We start from the raw sequence: 22,634 nt of genomic DNA on the forward strand, positions 1-22,634 counted from the left end.
ACTGATGTTTGAAATTATTTAAAAAATGAAAAGGTACCTTAAATGTGAAATTAAAACTGCCAGTCACTGTTAATAAGTGAGTCATTGCGATTGAGCTGAATCATTTAAACGGGTGATTCATTCAGGAACAAAACACTGTCGTGTTGCTCAGAGACATAAAACAGCGCTGTGGCTGTGTTTGAAGTGATTTTTGTTGGAGAAATAGAGCAAAAACAGGAAATATGGTGTCTAAAACGCAAGTCTCTTAATATTAACTTCTTGTTTATTGAACTGTTGTATAAAATCAATATCACATTTGTAATCACGCTGACTTTTGGAGAAAAAACGGCATTCTTCGTGTGATATTAACTATATGAAATGATATAAATATATACATTTTCTGCCACTAGTCTAACCTGCTAGACTTCATCACCTAATGTATGCGTGAACTCTGTAACGTTAGGTGTGTTTTGTGTTTGCTTTTGCGATATACTCATAATATCAAATCGCACATCGTTAAAACAACAATCGCACACCCCTATGTTTAGATTTTTATAATGCATCGTCTTCTTATCGATCCACCAGTTCACATTTAACACTAGAACCGCCAGAGGTCGCTGTATAGCTAAAAGCGCCAGTGGGTACATTTTACCCACGCACATGGCAACTGTATTTATATGGCTAAAGAACATATTATTTCACTGTATTATGCTACTGTCTTAACATTTACATTCAGCCATATCGCAATTCTGGTCTTTCCGTCCCCAAATTTAAGACCTCTTGAAATCATAATTAAGACTTTCTTGTACAATTTAAGACTTTTTAAGGCCTTAAATTTGATACAACTAAATTTAAGACTTTAAGACCCCGCGGAAACCCTGAGTAAAGCAAAAAATAATGAATGTAATATTTGAAGTATTTATACATCATGGTAATGTCCGTTTTTTATACTACAGTATGGTAATGAAGAATCAGAAGAGTATCACAACTGAGAATAATACGAATCCTATACACAAAAAACTAAGACACATTATTATAATGAGAATTTAGGACGTAGGGATAGATGTGCATAACTGTCATGAAAAAAATAAATAAAATAATGATAATAATAATAAAACGCTTCAGGAGAGAGGCTTCCATTTTCTTCTTGTACTTTTGATTTTCTGGTGAAACATGACCCGCACATGTTTTTCAAGGGATTAAGCTCTTAAGAAGTGAGGGATGTGAGATCTACCTGTAGCTCAGGTGTTCGGGGGTGTCCTGCAGCCTGACCCTCAGCCCTGGAGCCCCTCTGCAGCCTGGAGCTTCCTCCTGAAGCAGGTAATGCGTTCTGAAGTCTCTGCTGACACTCGCCCTGTGCCTGACCGCTGTAGTAGCTCACAGCATCCTGATAACCACTATCAGAGTAAGAGTTCATCTGGGCAGAACTGTTAGAGTTCCCCACAGACCCTGAGACCGACAGTAAACTGCAGGTTAGACACTTCATATTTAGGGTGCCTTTACACTTGAGGTTTTGTGTGGACCCACACCAGTTTGTTTTCCAAGCTTTATTTGGGCAAATTTAGCAAGTGTGAAAGCAAATCTGTCCTAACTTGTGGAGGTAAACTGGTATTGATGGCATATAATTTGCATGTGTCTGCTTGCTATATAGAACTGCATTTGGAAAGCAGCTTGTATTTAGGCTTCTCATGCACTAAATAAATTTTTTTTTTTTTTATATTAAAAATACAAATTACAAGGGTAAACATTTGCCACTAGTGCTCAGGGTGGTATTCATGTGGATGTCGACTTGAGGAAAGAAGGCAGGAAAGAAGCCATAATGATAGACAGACAGAGTAATGGTCAAAGCCTTCAATCCACTGTTAATATGCTGTCTAGTTGTAGCAGGCGACTTTGTTACAAATACTGTGTTGGCTGTGGTTCACAGTACAAAACTGGTCACCAGCTTCTTCTATTGTCTACCTATGCTTATGGAAAATGCCATCTTAATCTGTGACAGTTGTTTATTCCTCTGCGATCCACCATGCACGGTGCTGTTTTACTTGTCTACAATGGCAAGTATTTGGTTCAACAGTGTACCATCACCCTCTAGAGGTGAAATAAGACAAGCCACTGGACTGGACTTAACTTCACACAGTTTGTTGTGAAGTGACAATGCTTTGTACATGAAGAGGATCTAAAATTTGGCAGAGAAAAGCTAAGGTATGTGTACAGCACGCGTTACTACATACTCATGGCTCTACATACAGTCATAAATCAACCTACTAGGAATTATTTGGGAATTTGCTTAAAACCAAGAATATATCTTAATATCTTAATTTGCTGTTTTGAATAAAATGACAAATTAGTGCACTTTGTGCAGTGTTCCAGTATGTTTTTGTTTTCAGGGTTGAGGGCAATCCAGCTTAATCAATTTCATCACGTGTGGGTTTTGTTTACTTAAGGGAGTGACAACCACAATTTTTCAAAGACTCTCAACCATATTTTTGTCAAAGCCTGCTGTATAAATAGAACTGTACTGCTCCACTCTTTACTGAGGTATAAAAGCTGTCGTCGATTAATTAATGATTAAAATGACATTGTTCTTTGACTTTGGCTAAAACTGGGTTTATTCATGCATTCACTCATTCATTCCATACCTGCAGATCTCCAGGGAAGAGACATCTCAGAGGAACTAAAAAAAAAAGAAACAAACAGAAAATAAGTTTATTTATGTTTCTGTCACATAAAATCAATGCCAAAACTGTGGAATGAGATGCGAGAGCCATGCCGGAGGATAATAACAAAATCTGCAATAGCAAAAGCTTTCACCTGACTTTTGATATGGTTTGCAAAACGTTCATATGACAGTCATTTTACATCCTTTGATGGTAAGAAAGTCACACAAATCTAAAGTAACATGAGGATGAGTTAATGATGACATCTAACAAGCCATAATGTAACAACAAAATTCAAGATATTATCAATAACTGAGCAGTACATACTGCTCTAAAACTGAGCAGGAGTGAGTGACTTGGCTTAAAAAACATACAAAACGGTGTTTTATGAAATTCAAAAATTGCCAGTAGTTTTCTGTGAGGGGTAGGTTTAGGTGTATGGTTGGTGTAGGATGATAGAAAATACAGCTTGTACAGTATAAAAACCATTACGCCTATGAGAGTCCCCGTAAACCACAAATGCAAGTATGTGTGTATATATACTGTATACCACACATAATATGAATACAAAAACAACATTTAAAACGGAATTGAAGTCAAGATTTCAGAAATTATTGAACGGAATACAAATATTAGAGGCTACACGGTTTATTCCAGCACACAAGCAAACATGCCTGATATCAAGACGTGATCCCCCAATCAAAACTTCACACTTGCACAAGAGGGGAATTTTCTGCTTACATTTTCCCCAACCTAGAAACCATGCACACACTTTGTCTTGGAAAAATAGTGCTGGTTATCTGAAAACACTGGTAAGCTTGGAGTTTAGCGATAACCAGTGCGATATTCTGTTCAAAGAAAAGTGTAATACAGCAAGTCATTCGCAAGGCTGCTTGTGTTATTTTCTGCTTCTAAAACTAAAACCAGCGACTGTAATGTCCGTGATTGTGGTTCCTTAATAAACTTGTATAACCTTTGTTCTGCATACAATGTTTCTGGGCTTGTGATAGTGCAAGCTCTTATGTTTTAACAGAAAAACATGATAATCTGGAAATGTTGAAATAGTAGCTATATTACCATGTTTCAGCTTTTGAGTTGTGAAGTTTTCATAATTATAAATTACACAACTTTCTGTGAAACTCTTGACTGCCCAAAATCTGATGTCTGGCTCTGACAAATATCTAGCCAAAAAGTTGTGCATGCTTCCTAGAAATGTATATAAATTTGTTGTGCTTCACGCAATATCCACCAGGTGGCAGATGAAAAAACATACTGTAGCTCAACACACAGTAACTGGGGCAAATAAGACCCTGTCCACACGAACGTGGTTATTTTTAAAACCACAGCTTTTTCTACGTGGTTAGGCCGTTCGTCCACACGCAAACGCAGCACCAGTTCACTGAAACCGAACATTATTGAAAACGCCTGCCAGTGTGAAGATTTTCAAAAACTCTGGTTGCAGTGTTATTGTGTAGACAGCGAAACTGGAGTTTTTGGCTTGTGACGTTTTTTTTTAAAACGGAAGGAGGAAAAACTCAAAAATACCCGTGTACGTGTGGACATGGCCTAAAACTGTTCCTGGTGTGTGTGTGTGTGGGATGGGTTAGTGCAGAGTACAAATTCTAAGTATGGGAACACTATACTTGGGTACACGTCATGTCACGTCACTTCAACAAAGTAATAATAATAATAGGACAAGGTTGCAGTTACTACAGCATTTTGATTTGTTTCCTTGATGTATTCAAAAAATGCTGTTTAAACAAAAATAATTAACTGTAATTCTACCTTCGCTCAAATACTCTAAAGTGAAGTACTTTACTTTAAATAAAGTACTTTTTAATTTTCATAATTCACTACACCTCTGACCACCGCATAATCTAAAACACCTTCAGCCAGCATCAATTATAAAACACTCTTGCTTTCAAGACAAATACACGATAAAAATAATAATTTACTGACATCTGGACGCAAGTCACTCTGCATTATTAGCATTATTAGTAATTCTCTTTACTGGATCCTTGGACTTTCCATGAATTTACTGGTGTGATCACAAAAACCTGCTTCTTTTCATTTTTAAGGTATTGTTTTCGTTATAATGTACCTATTCAAATTAGTAATCAATAATTTATTATAATTCTACGCCTCCCCTGACATGCTCTCGTGGTAGGTAGACGCACTCTGTTGAGAGGTGACTGGTAGTGTGATTTATATAGTGTCATTTCTAATCACTCAGACACTGACGCTTTGACTCGGAGCAACATGTGCCAGAACACTAAAGACTAAGATACAGAAGTGTGTACCGGCCCACTTCAAGCACCGATCGTAGCTTGTGGCCACGGCCCTGCTTTGATGTGGTGTGACAGACCAGACGCTACAGCTCGCTGGAGAAATAAACGCTCTAAGAGTATTTCGCTAAAGATATGCACTGTATTAGCCTACACATTCATTATATTTTACTTAACCTGTTAGTGATACCTTAATTATTTTAAAAATATGTTTTTTTACAAGTTTGGCATAAAAACAAGTCATGACACTGTGTAAATGATTACATTTCTACAACAAATTGGAGTAGAAACAATTTTATAATTAGATGTATAATGTAGAAGTTACACGTCTGCATACTTTTTTTTGATTGTTTATTATTATATCTCAATTAACAATCAATCTCCGCACACCTGACGGCAATCGATAGGTGCGTAGGAAACAAAGACCACAAAGATCAAAACTCAAGGAAAAACAAAACAAAACAATTGCACTAATTGACAAACACTGTCAATTAGTGCAAAAGTATCAAAAAGGTTTAATAACAACGTTTCGGTGACCTTCATCAGGTATCTTCAAACATGAAATTACAATTTAAACCACATTTAAAAAGAATTCATGACCAATCACTGCAAAGGACCATCGCTTGGTAATAACCCACACTGGGTACATAATTAACATCTATCACAAAAAAAAAAAAAGTAATTTATAACATCACATTAAACAGTGCTTCATCGTTCATGCCTAAAGGAGATAAAGTCTGAAGGGTAAAAATCCAAAACAGCTCACGTCACTGTAAGAGTAATTATATATCTCCCCCTCTAGGTGGCATATTAACCCTTTCAATCCCACAAAAGCGTAAGGTAGAAACATCATGGTTGTGGGCAAGAAAATGGACTGCAACTCGATAATTCATATCTTTTCTCCTGATAGAGCTCTTGTGTTCACTAACTCTTTGCTTAAGTTGACGTGATGTTTTACCAACATAGCCTAAACCACAAGGACAACGAATCAAATAAACAACATGAGTGGAGACACAAGTTATCACAGAGTTGATTCTATATTTTTTACCGGTTCTCAGATGACAGAAGGAGGAAGTTTTGGATGTATTATTGCACTGAGCGCAATTACCACACTTATAGTTGCCATTTGGTATAGGACTAAGTAATCTCTGGGAAGAACCAGGAGTATCACTTTTCAAACGAGCATGCACCAAATAATCTTTTAAATGAGTCTGTACACAATTAACGGAGGATGCTGAAAGATAGAACTCAACTCAGGGTTAGAGGATAACAAGTACCAATATTTTTTAAAAATCGATCTCATCAAAAAAAGAGTTGTAATAAAAGTAAAAGAACATTTCTTTACTTTTTTTGTTTTCTTTTTTAACAACTCAGAGCGTGTTTTTTGGAAAGAGGTATTAAACGCTTCATCAATCCAATCAAAAGGATAACCTCTATCTAAAAACTTCTTTTTCATGATTTTCGATTTTTCAATAAAATCTTCACCAGAATAACAGATCCTCCTCAATCTATAAAACTGGCTTTTCGGAAGTCGGATGAAAGCTAGTTGAAAGCAACAAAGTGTTGCGATCCGTATCTTTTGTGTACAAAGTCGTTATCAACTTGTCTTAGTTTTTTTGCACCCACATATCTAGAAAATGCACTCCAAAGTAAATTTTAAAGCGGTCATATGATGCGATTTCAATTGTTCCTTTCTCTTTGGAGTGTTACAAGCTCTTGGTGCATAAAGAAGATCTGTAAAGTTGCAAAGACTAAAGTCTCAAATCCAAATAGATATTCTTTATAAAAGTTAAGAGTCAGCCACACCTACCTAAAATGCCTCGTTCTAACACGCCCCCACATATCTACATCACGATGTGGGAAATTTTGAGTAATGTTCTTTTTAGCAGCATCATATGACCCCTTTAAGTTCTCATCGAAGTTATTAAGAATCGACACAAATTCCTCAACCTCATTTTTATCTCCCAAAAAATACAAAATATATCATCAATATACCTATACCATTTAATAATACATGAACAAAAAGGATTTTTTCCGGCATTGAATACATAGCAATGTTCAAAGTAACCCATAAACAACTTGGCATAATTAGGGGGCAAAAATCGAACCCATAGCTGTACCACTAATCTGAAGAAAAAAATCCTTGTCAAAACTGAAATAATTATACTTCAAAACATACGAGGCCATCTCAATCAAAAGCTCCGATAACTTTGGAGGTCAGTTCGTCTACAGTGCATTTTCTAGATATGTGGGTGCAAAAAAATGAAGACAAGTTGATAACGACTTTGTACTTTGACTAAGCACTACAATAGTGCAGTAATAGGTGATCAAAATGTGCATAAAATATGTAATAATACTATTAATAATTCATATTAGATAATTATTAACTGAATAATTAATATAACATTTTATCTGTGTTTCAGTACACACTATTTGTGTTTATGTTCCCGTGTTTATGTTCGTGTTTAACTAAGCAGATCATCAGCTTCAGTACATTGGTCATGTCTTTCAGTGCCAGAGCCCTCCTCGTGGTCTTTGACTAGCATTCTCACTGGCCACCTCTGTAAAGCAGCCTCCTAAAAACCCCACACAAACACCTGCCAATGGATCACTATCGGTCATAAGCAGATGTACATGTGCACTTTTGTAATCTTTTCTGTGCTAATCGAAACATAGTCTTTAAACACTGTACACAGAGCCAAGCGAACTTCAATCTTATTAGCAGATAAAAAACATTATCATATTACCCAAAATATCCAGATTGTACCTCTGATTTCAACAATACATAAACACATCTCCATCCATGTATTATAATCGGAAGATTGTGTCACTGTACACAATACAGCGTGTCCCACTGCATGCTGACATCAGGCACACTGCCCATCAACAGTGCATTCTGATTATAAAACATCGAAAGAGTATTTACCGTTAAAATCAGAGGTAGAATCTGAATATTTTGGGGTAATATGATAATGCTTTTTTTATTATTATTTTAACCTTTTTGACTCGAGGACCCCCAGCTGTCCAACACAATATTCAAAGCCTCACATCCCCAATCTGATTCTGGGGATCCCAATCCAATTATAAAATGATTCTTATTTTTTATTTCTTATATTTCTGTTATAACAAAGCTGCTTGTTTTCAAACTTTTCTTTATTAACAGAAACAAGGAGTGTTTATATTAAATAAATTAACCAAAACAGTTACAGAGGGGAGAAATAAATATTTTCATTTATTTTGTGTATTTTAGGCATTTTAATAATATTCAAGTTGCTTTATTTTACTATATAAAAATGTATTAAAGACTTTTATGTTCTTGTTATGCTCTTCTTTTGGCATGATGATTATGTATTAAAAATGGAAAGTTGGCCCATATGCTGCGTCCACATTTTTAAATCTTTACTTCTATCTCTCTTCCTCTACTTTTTCTGGATATTAAATGAAAAAAAGAAAAAAGAGTAAATGTAAATGCACTGTGGTCAACAGGGTAATGCCGCAGTTGTGTTTTGTGTGTGTGTGTGCGTGAGTGCATGTGTGTGTGCGTGAGTGTGTGTGTGCGTTTTTGTGACAAATGAGGACATAAATTTGTATAATGACAAGGGTATGACATAGGTATTACAAGGAGAAGGTGACTTTTCAGGACATTACCCCATGTCCCCACTTTTCAAAATGCTTATAAATCACACAGAATGGAGTGTATTGAAAATCTGAAATAGCACAAAGTTTCCTGTGAGGGATAGGTTTAGGGGTAGGGTTGGTGTAGCGCAATATAATATACGGTCTGTACAGTAGAAAAACCATTACGCCTATGGGATGTCCCCACTTTTCACAAAAACAAACCTGTGTGTGCGTGTGTGAGAGAGAGTGTGTGTGTGAGTGAGTGAGTGAGTGAGTGAGTGAGTGAGTGAGTGAGTGAGTGAGTGAGTGAGTGAGTGAGTGAGTGAGTGAGTGAGTGAGTGAGTGAGTGAGTGAGTGAGTGAGTGAGTGAGTGAGTGAGTGAGTGAGTGAGTGAGTGAGTGAGTGAGTGAGTGAGTGAGTGAGTGAGTGAGTGAGTGAGTGAGTGAGTGAGTGAGTGAGTGAGTGTGTGTCTGTGTGTGTGAGAGAGGAGGTAGGTCTATTTTGTTGGCAAAAGAGAGATGATTAAGTTACATACGATGTATATTTCAAATAAATGAAGAAAAGTCTTCATTTGAGAAATCCTTTTGGCAATCGTGTTATTTCCAGCTGTTTAAACCCTAAAGAATCCCTCCTCCAGGCCTTGGATTTGCAGGGCTGTAAGTTGTATTGGGAGACCAGCAGGAGCCAGTGTGGTGAGGGAAGGGGACGAGAGACACTGGTTGCGCAAACGTTTTTGTCCTTCACTCAGGCTTTTTCATCCTTGTCTTCCGTTTCTGTCAGTGCAAGTTAAATGAAAGCAACAGGGATCCTCTTTCATAGCCCACTGAATCCAGTCAAGGCAATGGTCAGGAGGCATCAAAACTGGGGAGAAATAAGCATTTGATTAGGATTGAACATGAAAAACGTTATGTAAAAATTTGTACTGAACATGTAGATTTCAGTCTTCAGAACTCGGTAGCATGTAGAGTTTTAGTACGTGTGTTTGTGTGTGTGTGTGTGTGTGTGTGTACCCGCCACTAGCAGCTCCTGGGGATTCTGAACTCAGTCGGCATCGTTCCAGTTGATTGGCCACAATCTGTCGCTCCACCTCCAATTCCCGAGTCAAACGCTCAAACTGCAGCTCCTAAACACAATACACACACTCAGTCTCTGTCTCTGATGAAGAACAGTATCATGATTGAGCCAGCAGTAAACACACGCACTGCATGTACCATACTGCAACCCAAAAATGCTTTAAAATCACGTACACGCACCCTAGTGTAACTGTAAGTTAGTTCTGTCCTGCAGCAGGAGGTTATGCACTGCTCTAAAAGGTGACAACTATAGATTCTCAACACACAGAGAGAGCAGCGCTCTCTAGAGAACGATCTGTTGACATCAGAGACATCAGCTTCACACTCCCACTGTCCCTGAAAAGGAAACTACACTGTAAAAAATGACCCCTGAATTTAACGGTAAAAGACTGTAAAAATGCTACAGTAAAAACCTGTTAAATGGTTAACGGTAAATTCCCCTACTATATACGGTGAAAAACTGTATTGGACATTACATGTATTGGACATAAATTTTACGGTAGTATACCGTTTTTGGGACACATTTCATTACACCAAATAATGCTCTTTTTAGCAGCATCACATGACCGCTTTAACTCAAACCCTGTCAGCAATCTTTTTAAACAGACCCTGCATTTCAGTGGGCCTCTGACTGTAGCAAAAGTCCAGTATTTTGGACAATAAACATCTGATAAATTACAATGTAGAGAGCACACATAGCACAGCCATAAAGCAACACCTGAACTACAAACCACAATTCTCAATTCTTAAACCCCAAGACTGATGTGAGCAAAGGGACGTCACATTATACTTTCCACTCCATTGGCTTCCATTTATGTGAACGTGGGAGAACAAAAACACAGGCTTGCACAAATTTCAATGTGGGGTGGGCAATATGGCAAAAACATCACATCACAATTTCTTTTCTTGCAGGATCACAATCAACAATTTTATCATGATTCTTTTTCTAGTTGGTTTTTAAGACAGCTTTACGAGTAACTGAGCAGCACAATATTTAAACAGTATAGCCCAACAAATGACAAAAGATAACAAGTAACAAAAGATTAAAGAAAAAAGAATAAGAGACTATTTAGGTTAGAGGGAGTTGACATGACTAAAATCTTGTTTCATGATATACATAAGTTTAGGCCTGTCACGATAACAACTTTTTGTTGTGCGATATATTGCCCCAGAAATAATTGCGATAAGCGATATTATTGTCATTTTAAAGTGCACAGATCCCTAAACAAGGCCATATCTGCTGATGAAACTTTGTTTGTAGAAGCATTTTTTAAATGTGAACTATCACCTCATGACTAAACCAGGTTATGTTCGAGAAGCTGCAAAAGACACAGGTGCAAGTGGAATGTACAAAACATGGTGACATTAATTTTTAAGTAAATATAATGGGCGATATATTGCGTCACCAAAAATTATTGAGGTCATGTACATATATTGCGCGATAAGTAGATATATTGATTATTGCGACAGGTCTACATAAGTTTCATTATATCATAATAGGGTTATTTTTATTTTCCTTATTTAACCCTCCGCTTCCTTTGTGGGTCACACTCGGTACCTTTGCGTTCAAAAGTGACTGAAGCCATGAAATGTACCTTTTTTTTCCCCTCAGGAAAATCAATCAAATTTTTTTTCAATACATTTTTTTATTATTATTATTTAGAATTTTGGGGGCATTTTATAGTACTACACAATATTTATACAATTTTTGTGAGATATTTTTTCCATTACATTTTTTCCGTATTTCCCATTCATTTACTATGTCTGTCATTTTTTTAAAGGGGTCATCAGATGCCCATTTTCCACAAGTTGATATGATTCATTAGGGTCTTCATGAAATGTCTGCAACATACTTTGGTTAAAATTCCTCAGTGGTCATGTAAAACAACACCCTTTTTACCTTGTCAAAAACAGCTCTGTTCACAGCGACCCGTTTCGGTGCATGTCCCTTTAGATGATAATGACCTCTGCTCCCCCCGCCCCTCTCTTCCGTGGAAGAGCAAAGGCGTTTTGCATAAAATCATAAGAAATATAAAGTGTGGGACTTGCTTCTTCTGGAGGTGCAGCTGAATCACGAACACTGGGTACTGATCCATCCTTCAGTTTTATCCTTTTAGCAAAACCTGCCTCGAACTGTCCCTCGTTCAGAAAGCGGTCTGGAGTAAAATGATTTGTGCAGACATGTATTCGGTGGTGCATTACCATCAAAAACAAAACCAATTCACTGCATCTTCAGTGGCTTGGGTGTCGGGAGAAAATTAAGACTCGTACGGTCATTTTTACATCCAACTACAAAACTCCTGCATTGCTTACGAGTCGTTGTTGCTACAGCTGCTTGAACGCAGAAAAAATGACAGACAGAGCACAACTGGCTGAGGGCGGAGATATGCTAATACGGGACAGTCTGTCAGCGGTCGTGGGTGGGGCCTGAGCAATATGACGTCATACTAGTTAGTCGTGGCCAGTTAGTCTCTTTTGTGTTTATGCAATATACTGCAGCCAAACTTTAGAAGGGAGTCCAAAGATCCCACAACATTCCTGTAAAGGTAATTCATGGACAGGGATTTTGTGAAAAGAAACCAAAATTCCTTTGATCTTTTGACATATGAGAGGTCACTGTACTATAAAAACATCCTGTAAGTTTTCAGAACTCAAAACTTTCTCCTTAGTCTAAAAACAGCTTATATTGAAGCCAGTCTGCCAAAACAACAGCTTGTGGAATGTTCTACTCTATGATGTAATAATGTGGATAAGCACCGCCTCCACAGACGAAGATCAACACCTGCTTCTACATTGCTGCCTGTTTAGCCCCGCCCACTGATTCACGCATGTAGTATAAATAACGAGAGGTGAACGAACTGATAAAGATGCTCCAAAGACAACAATACGCTGTGCAGTGCCAAGTTGTGGAAAAACAGTGTTTGCGTTGCCTTCCTTCTGATCCCAATGTTAGGAAAAAGTGAATAACCTTTATTTTTAATGAAGATCCAGACCGTGTCAGTAAGAACTTTTTCCTTTGTTCATTTTACTGTGGATTCGTTTACAAACAAGGAACAATTTGCCGTGGGATTGTCAGAAAGATTGAAACTAAAAGACGGTGCTGTGCGTCCATCTATGAGGAATGTATGCTGTCAAACACAACTATTAGCCAATCACAGCAGTGGGCGTTTACTTCAGAGTCTACAATCCTCCACGCCTATTCAAACAGAGCGTTCTGATGAGGAGGGTTAAAACAGGACAGAAAATAGCTTACTACTTCTAAATTGTGTTTTTCTGATGTAAAAATCTTGAGAAGTGGACCTCAGAGAACAGTACAAAATAAAACAGAGGCTGTTCATGACCCTTTTAATTGTGAATGAGCATGCACACACTGATTGGCTGCACTGGGGGGATTTTGAACCATCACCCACCAATGTCTTATGGTCTCTTAAAAGGCAGAAAAAGAATAACTGGCAAAACAGAACATCTGGTGCTTCACCATGACAAAATTATTGAATATATTAGTAATATAATTTTTGCACCAGGAATATTACCAGTCTGTGATATAGTGATCAGCCCTTCAGTTATCCTCTCTGGTCCTCAAAAGATGTATTTATTTACTTTCTTTTTGTAACATATTTAATGGTAACAGACTGCATATATTTCAGGATATTCAAACAGACTATTTCCTGTCAGGTACCTCATTATCGAAAGTTAAAGGGGTCATCGAATGCAAAATGCACTTTTACATGTTGTTTGAACTGAAATGTGTGTTGGCAGTGTGTGTACAAATCCACCCCATAATGATAAAAATCCACCCAGTGTTTTTTTTTTTTTTAATCTACTAAAATCATCACCCCTTTCTCAAATCAAGCCGTTGTTTTACACTACCATTGAGAAATTTTTAACCAAAGCATGTTATAGACTTTTCATTAACACCCTAAAGAATCATATCAACTTGTGGAAAATGGGCATCCGATGGCCCCTTTAAGGTCTTGAGACGTTGTAGTTTAAAAGGTAAATGAAGTTTGATCCTTGTCTTTTATTGTTTTGATGATTCCTCTTACAATTTCACATTAGTTCAGACAAGGCTGCTAAAGTCTGGCTTCACTCACTCAATTCTTTATGTCACTGTCATAAATAACGACGAGATAACAGAGCAACCTACAATGTAAAAGTGCAATACGAATCCATAAAGTGCAATCCTAAAGAGCAGTTCACTGCTGCTAAAAAAACCAAAACAAAACATTATTACAGCAAGGTTCATTTGGGTAGGTTACACTGTCGCCTATTGATAGTTTTCAGCCACGTGACTGGTATATGGAGACCTGGAGGGCAAAACATCCACAGAACTGCAGCACAAGCCTGTCAATTTTCCATCTGTTTCAAGCCATGAATATTCAGATCACTTCTCAAAAGAAGGAAAACAAAGACGTCAACAAACTGCAAGATTCTCTATACAGCATCTATCTCTTATCTGACAAATTAGCTGCATCTAAAAATCACACACAGACTGAATAGGTACTACATTTGATTGATCGTTCAAACAACCGAGTACATTTTCGACATTATATAGTATGAATGCGTGCAGTATGAATGAAATTCGGATGTACACCTGCAATGCCATGTCATGCCAACAAGGACAGCAAGGAACCTAGCGGTGCTGCGGTAGTGTTTGTTAATGAACTGAGCTCGGCCCGGTCATGTAGCTGCATGTTTTACAACATTAGACAAAACTAAACTAGCCCAACTAAGCCTCTACAGATGATGCCCAAGAGAACTTACGTCAAACCCCTCCGGCTCTCACTCCACCGGCTCCCAGTTGTGGCCAAAATCAAATTTAAGGTTTAGACGCTAGCTTTCAGGACTCCCCCGGGAAAAGAACCTCCCTACCTCAATTCACTACTACAAATGTACTTTGGTCTTGCTGCTCCTTCACAACGAGGCAAAAAGTCCATCTCCAAAACCCTCTCTGTTCCTCCACTCGAAAAGCTGAGGCCATCACATCTTTCACAAAAGGAGTGAAATCTTTTAGGAGTCACTTTTGATAAACGCATGCGCTAAATTCATGAATGTAAATGTTGTCACGTGACTCATGCGTTATTTGCGTTACTTCACTGCCATTCATAACTCCTCTCCTGTGGCCTCATGGGATAGCAAAATATCTACTGGATGTGCACTTCAGAATTAGTGGAAGTAGTAGTTCATCCAGGTACTTTTTGGTTATTGTGTTTACGAATACTGTGAATTCAGACATACTACTTTTCATATACTGTTCGCATATAGTAGGGAATAAAGTCGGGAAGTAGACCTATGCAGATGCAGAGACATTAATTAGATTCTATAATAAATATGTATAACCCATTAGTCTTCTGGGTTTATATGTAACAGCTGTTCTTTATCAATATATCAAAATGACACAAGATGATACCTTTTATTTGAGAGATAATCATCTGTATTGCAAAGCATACAACTTAAAGTCCCCCTGTGGTCAAATATTTTATCCCTTAAAACTTATCTATCAAAATGACATAATTAAATGTTTTTTCTTGTGAAAATAATTTTCTCATGCCTTAAAATAGCTTGAATGTAACCCTTGCCTCATTTACTATACGCTGATCTATGAATATGCAAATTAGTCCCGCCTCCACTCAGTCACACCAGCCAGCGCCTCCTGATCTACTGAACTGTAGTAAACGCAAAACAATGGCATACATGGATAATGATTGATAAAACTATGTTTTTACTAGCGGACAACTACAGTGAATACTGTAACATTCCTTAAAGTTACTTACCTGACGATGTTGTGTCCTAAAATGCCTTGAAGACTCGAATGCAGCCGTTTGTGATTGTTAATTCGCGCCCGCGAGCAATGCGTGTGAAGTGCAGACGCCGATGCAGGAGAGGTGCGTCTGACTCTGGGCTACTTTTACACTGTTGCCACGGGTTATAATGCAAGTTAGCGGTTCTAAATTCACATTAAACCACAGCTTCATGGGTTTTTGCTCTAATTTATTTTTGGTTTTGTGCTGGTATTGGTATATTTTGCATGCTAGTGATAGGAATCGATCCCTTGACGTGATTGGTTATTGGATTGTGACGTAGCAAACCGAGGGCTGTTTCAAACCGCATTTCTGGGACTGCCTTTGGGAAACTACAGTTTTAAGGAGAAAATACTCAGCAATGGTGTTGATTAATGGATTGGCACATGGTTTGTCTAAAAGCATATTAAAAACACCACATAGACAAATAAACATAAAAAAAACATAAAACAAAATTTGATTTTCAAGAGTGCTCATATGCAGGTATCTACTGAAGGTAAGGTTGGGCAGCCCACTCGAGGCCACCAAACACACATAAACAAAACTGTAGCAAACACCCCCCCCGCCAACACTAATAAAACAATGGATCTGACACAATAATCATTACAATAACACTCATTTAAATAAAATGACTGCACATTTAGAATGAATATGCAATATATCACATTCTGCAACAGCGCTGATCTAAGTAAAAAAGAAACGTGAGAAGAAAAGCAAGAAAAACCAGTAAAGAGCAAGACAGCAATAGACTCACTGTGAAATCACTCATCCCAGCCTTTTTTTTTTTTTTTTTTTTTTTACAACAGTCGGCTCTACAGTCACAGGAAAACCTCCCGTGACATCCCTCTCTCTCTCTCTCACTCCTTCGCTGGTTAAACTGCTAGACGGGTGGTTTACAGTCTTGGGCTCAACGGTCTAAACGCTGCTCAATTAAACAAGCTTCTCTTGTTCTCTCCTCTCCTTCACTTTTACTTTGAGCGAGTACTTCAACAAAACGAGTGAAAGTTTCCAGGAAATTCCTTTTAAAGGAAGAGGAAATGACATTGGCCAGGTATTCTCCAATAGAGATTTATTTCCTGTTGACACTAGTCAACAATAGGATTTGGCGTTGCGCCATAAAGAGGGAGAACTGGAAAAGAGTGACCTTTCTCTCAGCTTTTCACGCTTAAATCACCTAGTGTCATTTTAACCCTGGTATAAAATAACCCTTGCTTATCTAATTAATCCTGGATAGTCAGGTTTTGTAATTTCACACTGTACACTGTAAACCCAGGTTAACATACTTATATATGCATTTACAAAATGAATAACCAGGCATGTGATCAGCTAAGATCGGGTTGATCAGCTTTTTAAAATTTTTTTTTTTTAGTATTGTTATTATTAGGGGCCAAGCACCTAATGTATCGCTTCTTCTTCTTTGTCATTTTCTTTTCTTTCTTTTTTTACTTCTCTTGAGTCTATGGCAGCCCATAGAACTGCTTGCAGGAAAGTTATGCAATTTAACACAGAGATAGAGGTCTCAATATTAAACATAGCAAATTCGGAGTCTCTAACTCAAACTCTCCACCATCAGGCCAGATGTGCATTTATGTTTATGCTAGTAACTTCATGGCTCAGGCCGAACTGAAAAAAAGAGTGCTATCTTAAAGAGCTGATAAAAACATCACAATAATCCACAAATAATAATAATAATAAGAAAAAAAGAACAAAGCTGTGTGTTTGCAGTAAGTGTATCTTCAAGATGTTTTAACTTCAAACTGTTGCTTCTGGCCTAAAAAAGTCCATAATCCATAATAATGCTTCCTTCAGTGAAAAAGTCCCCTGTTGTCTTCTCACATCAAAATCTACAGATACAGTGGGGAAAAAAAGTATTTAGTCAGCCACCAATTGTGCAAGTTCTCCCACTTAAAAAGATGAGAGAGGCCTCTTAGAATGGTTTTGGACTGTTTTCATTTACATTTACATTTAGTCATTTAGCTGGCGCTATTATCCAAAGCGACTTACAAATGAGGACAATAGAAGTTAGCTTAACGCAGTACACGTAGCAAGGTTTTTTTTCTACTTGTAATAGTGCATATTTCCCTTTTCTTTCAGACAAGACAAATTTTTCACCGGAGAAAGCATTACTATGAGCTTGTATTTTAGCCGGAAACAATTTTAGCCAGTTTAAAGTTCATCTTGATGAATTTGTTTATTACAGACAGCTTTTTCCTTCACAAGACATTAATTGATCAACTGGAGTCATGTGGGTTACTTGTGGATTTTTTTATAATCAGATGTTTGGACTCTCATTCTGACGGCACCCATTCACTGCAGAGCATCCACTGGTGATCAAGTGATTTAAAGCTACATTTCTCCAAATCTGTTCAGAAAGAACCAACTCATCTACATCTCAGATCGCCTGACGGAGAGTACATTTTCAGCAAATTGTCATCTTTGGCAAACTATTTCTTTAAAGTCAAATTCATTTTGTGTGGACTCACAGAGATTAATTCTTTTTTCTAAAACTCTCTGTTTGTGTTCCACAGAAGAAATGAAGTTATTTACACCTGGAATGCAATGGGGTTGAGTAAATGACCAGAGAATTTTCATTTTTGGGTTGGATTTGGATTTTAAGGCCATTTTGAGATGCATGTGGCTCATACTTCTCAGGTCTGAAAAATACAGAAAACCGTACAAATCTGGGAAAATCGCAATTGAATAATGTTGCCTGAAGAAGTACCCTACAGCACTCAACATCTTTAAGTAAATGTTTTTCAATCTAGAAGACATTTCAGCACTTTTCGATAGTTCACCTCAAAATTTTTCATTCCAAACCCTTCATGACTTTCTTGCTTCTGTGAAACACAGTTTTGGTTACCACTGACTTCAATTGTGTGAACCAAAAAAATAACAAATAAAATAAAAATCACTATATAACAATATAGAAACAAAATGTGTGTGAAGTAGGTTCTTACCTGTTCTTTGACAGAAGCCAGGATATTGGTGGCAGTGCTGTGAAGCGATGGCACAGCAGCTTCCGGTGAGCCTGGGCTTGGCTTCGGAGCTGGCATTCCTCCTGTCAACACACAGCACATGCCTGTGATTTCAACATTCACAAGAGCTCATGGAAGAGGTGGTTGAACTGGTTTATACCATACAAAAATACACTAAACCAAATATTTGGTGTAAATATTAATTTAAACAGAAACAATGGATTGCTACAGAGATGCTACTGATACCATTACATCACATGAAAAAAAAAAACGTGCCATTAAAAATGAACTGTAGCTATGGCTTTTGCACTCTACAGACTAGAGCAGAAGCTCAAAAATGACTATAATAAAATGTCTGAATGTCTGCAATTCATGAATCGGGGAGTAACGATACAATCATGTCACAATTTAGTTTGGTGCACAATATGATACTTTAAACCAGGGGTGTCAAACTCATTTTAGGGTGAGGGCCAGATGAGAAGAAATGTCGCCATTAACGGGCCAAATCAACTTTTTTTTTTGTAATCACAGTGCACCAAATTACAAATTAATTTGCAACAAAAAAAAAAACTAGAAAGACACTATTCTGTAAAACTGCATTTAATAAGACCTCGGAAACTGTTCATTAACACTCTTATTCCTTTTTGAAAAAATATAATGTTGTCTAAGTAATGGCAATCAAAAACTTTGAATATGAATATTATTTGTCAGATACTTTTTAGTAATGAGAAAATAAGAAAAAAACTGCTATTTGCTATAAACTGCTATAATCTATTTGTGTACAGACAGTTACATTAAATATAAACAATAATTTACAAACTAGAAAAACACTTCACAATTTAAAAAACTGCCTTCAACATATTTAACAACTCAGTAGTATTTCTTATATAAGGAAAAAAAATAAAAACTGCTATTCGCTATAAACTGCTATACTCTATTTGTGTACAGACAGTTACATTAAATATAAACAATAATTTACAAACTAGAAAAACACTTCACAATTTAAAAAACTGCCTTCAACATATTTAACAACACAGTAGTATTTCTTATATAAGGGGAAAAAAAAAAAATTCTTTATGGTTAATTAATGCAAATGAAAAATCATTCACTTTGGATATGAACATTAAATATACACTAGAAATGAGAACTTTCCTTTAACAAAGAAATATCTAGATTGCATTTGTAATGCATTAAGTTTGGCATCATAAATCACAATATTTAATTTATACAGTGAACACTATGTAGTGTTATTTTCCCTAATAATTACATTTCTGTATTTGAATACTACCAACCTTATTTTATTTGTAACATATTCTGTTGTATTTATCTATGCTTGTAATTTGTGTATTTGTTCTTATTTTTACTGGCTGTTTTCTTTAATCATGTTTAATCTTTCTTAGTTAATCTAGTAGTGTTTGCTGTGGTATCAAAGTACTTCACTTTAAGTAATAAATGGAAAGCAAGTTAAATTGAAATATTTTTATTTTCTTGCTGATCCGAAAAATGATCCGATCCGTGGGTCAAAAACCGTAATGTGATCCGAACCGTGAGATTTGTAACAAAAATCAACAGGCTACATAAAATCTTGACTCTTTAAGAGCTGTTTGTGTGCAAAACAGAGCTGCATGGTTCTGGATAAATTGAGTTTTTTCCCCCGATGGAAGTTGTGGTTCTCTCATGATTCTGAAGAAAAAACATTAGACGACTAAACAAAATCACATGTAATTTATGAATTAATGATTCAATGGCTCACTCAAGATGTACTTGTTTCATTACTGGATGAATCAAATACTGTGTGGCTGAAAAGACTGAAGCTGTTTCATTCGTGACAGACAGCTGCTCTCTTCAGGTCAGTGGCAGCGCGAAAGCAGATTTAAAGGGGTCATATGATGCTGCTAAAAAGAACATTATTTACTAGCTCCGGTCCTCACAGATGAAGAAAAAAAAAGTGCATAGCAATCGATAGGCGGAATCGAAATTTTTATTTGACAAGTATCCGATTCCTGACCTTAAGTATCCGATTCTGGAATCAGAATCGATTGTCGATTCCCAACACTATCCCAGACAAATCGTGAAACAATCGTGCCGATTTCTGTGATCGTGTCTCCTAATCAGTGGTCCTGTGTCGTACAGTGAGAGAGCTTCGAAGACGGTCGTTGTCATGATCTTGCGACCAAAGATAGCCTACAATAATTTTCTGACAGTGTCAGAAATACAGCATGATCATCGCACAGTGTGTTTGCTGCTACGACCCACGTTTACTGACCAGCCAATAAAAATGCAACATGAAATCAACGTGACATGGCACTAAAACATAAAACTGCTTACCTCAAACTCTTTTAACTTCCTCTTTCACCTCTTCCTCTTTTTTTAGCACACATAAAAACTACAACTACCAAAGTGTGCTTCGTTTACCACTAGCACATGCTGATGACGTTTTATTTTTCAATAGTAACTTGAGTTGTAGCCTACGAGTCAATAGATGTCATCATCGCACAGTCTACAGCATGTCGTACCCAGATTTATTAGATCCATGTCGCACAGTGTGATTTGTAATGATCTTATAGGATTTCTAAAATCATGCAGTCTGTCCAGGTAACACAGTGAATATGACATTAATATGACATAACGGCCAACTGAATATAGTGCAGCATTGTTTGAAATCAAGGATTTAAAGTTAGTCACTTGTGTGTGTCCAGTAACAGCAGAACTTTCTTGTTTGCATCCAACTGAGCTTACAACAGAGGTTACTTAACCACGGCCACTGCTTTTCAAGGGCTGGCTCTCTATCTGTGGTCCTCAAACAAAAGGATATTGCGATTTGCACGGCTTCCTGGCCTACCTGATGATTTTGGAATAAATGACTTTAAAAGCTGTTTATCATAGTTTGTTACTGAGCAAACATCAGAAAGCCCAAGCTCTTGTATTAGGTTATGTTTAAAGACTAAGGCCTGGTTTCACAGACAGGGCTTAGGTTAAGCCAGGATTAGGCCATAGTTCAATTAGGACATTTAAGTATCTTTTATAAACGTGCCTTAGAAAAAAAAAAACAATACTGGTGTGCATCTTCAGACAAATCAATGGCGCTAAAATATTTTAAAGATATGTCAGTGCAAGTTTCTTTCAGTTAAAGCAGCCCAGACATGCATTTTAGTCTGGGACTTAGCATAAATGTGGTCTGTGAAACCGGGGGCATATACAATGGTAGAAGATGAGAAATGAAGGGGAATTCTACCCAAGTGTCAAGAAGTCAGACAGTCATAACATCATAAACATTAACGCACAGAAAAAGAAAAAAGTGTAATGGATGCTTTGCTGATGCAATTGGGTAAATTGTGTGTTTGTTTCTATAAAAGTAATCCGCTTGTTAAGTCTGATGTCACATGTCACCACTTTCGGGTCCAAACGCTCTATCAGATGCCACAAGAAAGCAACACACATGCACTCACAATGTGATGTAGGCCTAATACTACAGAAAAATTATCATCTTTATCTCCATACTGAAATCCCAGATGGCCAGACAATGATTCATCTTCTATAAATCATTAAATATTTGTGTCTGGGATGCTGTGAGCATGGAGACTGTAGTGTACACCGTAGGGTTTTTAAATGTTTTACTTGGGCTAAATGTGTAATATGAATAAATACTCATACACAGCTGTTGAGTAGTATTCTCAAGTGAAACGAGTAGAGGCATGGACCTGGAAACAGCATTCCTTACGTCACGACTTAACAAGGGGATATGAATTGTTTCGAAGCAGCTTAAAGGGTTAGTTCACCCAAAAATGAAAATTAGCCTGTTATTTACTCACCCTCAAGGCACCCTAGGTGTATATGACTTTCTTCTTTCAGACGAATCCAATCGGAGTTGTATTAAAGGGGTCATATGATGCGATTTCAATTTTTCCTTTCTCTTTGGAGTGTTACAAGCTCTTGGTGCATAAAGAAGATCTGTAAAGTTGCAAACACTAAAGTCTCAAAACCAAAGAGATATTCTTTATAAAAGTTAAGAGTTAACCACGCCTACCTAAAACGGCTCGTTCTAACACGCCCCCACATACCTACGTCACAATGTGGGAAGATTTGCATAACGCCGCCCAAATGTTCACGCAAACAAAGGCGGCGTAACTTTTATTCTCGCTGTAGTATTGTTGACGCTGCAGCCATGTACCGAAGACGCTGTGTGCTTCGTTGTGAAAGCGAAACTACATCAACTTTCACCATGGACAAAGCGGAGTCCAGCCCG

The 22,634-nt window shown here is 37.2% G+C and overlaps 1 protein-coding gene across 6 annotated transcripts in view; it reads right to left on the reverse strand.

Annotated features, from left to right (window-relative positions):
- LOC107746588 (plakophilin-4-like) overlaps window positions 1-22,634 on the reverse strand; it is a 59,234-nt gene that overhangs the window by 27,091 nt on the left and 9,509 nt on the right. For 4 of the 6 annotated variants that reach the window (XM_016560855.1, XM_016560853.1, XM_016560856.1 and 1 more), the window contains exons 2-5: window positions 18,371-18,471; window positions 9,550-9,662; window positions 2,619-2,653; window positions 1,214-1,428 (exon numbers count right to left, since the gene is read on the reverse strand). In XM_016560855.1, coding sequence (XP_016416341.1) covers window positions 1,214-1,428; window positions 2,619-2,653; window positions 9,550-9,662; window positions 18,371-18,466 — 459 coding nt within the window. In that variant the 5' untranslated portion in view covers window positions 18,467-18,471. Of the gene's footprint in view, window positions 1-1,213; window positions 1,429-2,618; window positions 2,654-9,549; window positions 9,663-16,167; window positions 16,198-18,370; window positions 18,472-22,634 lie in introns of those variants that run through there. The other 2 variants (XM_016560859.1, XM_016560857.1) reach the window with 2 other exon arrangements.

The sequence above is a fragment of the Sinocyclocheilus rhinocerous genome, unplaced genomic scaffold (genome assembly GCF_001515625.1).
Source record: "Sinocyclocheilus rhinocerous isolate Xijiao unplaced genomic scaffold, SAMN03320098_v1.1 scaffold1973, whole genome shotgun sequence".
Taxonomy (NCBI): domain Eukaryota; kingdom Metazoa; phylum Chordata; class Actinopteri; order Cypriniformes; family Cyprinidae; genus Sinocyclocheilus; species Sinocyclocheilus rhinocerous.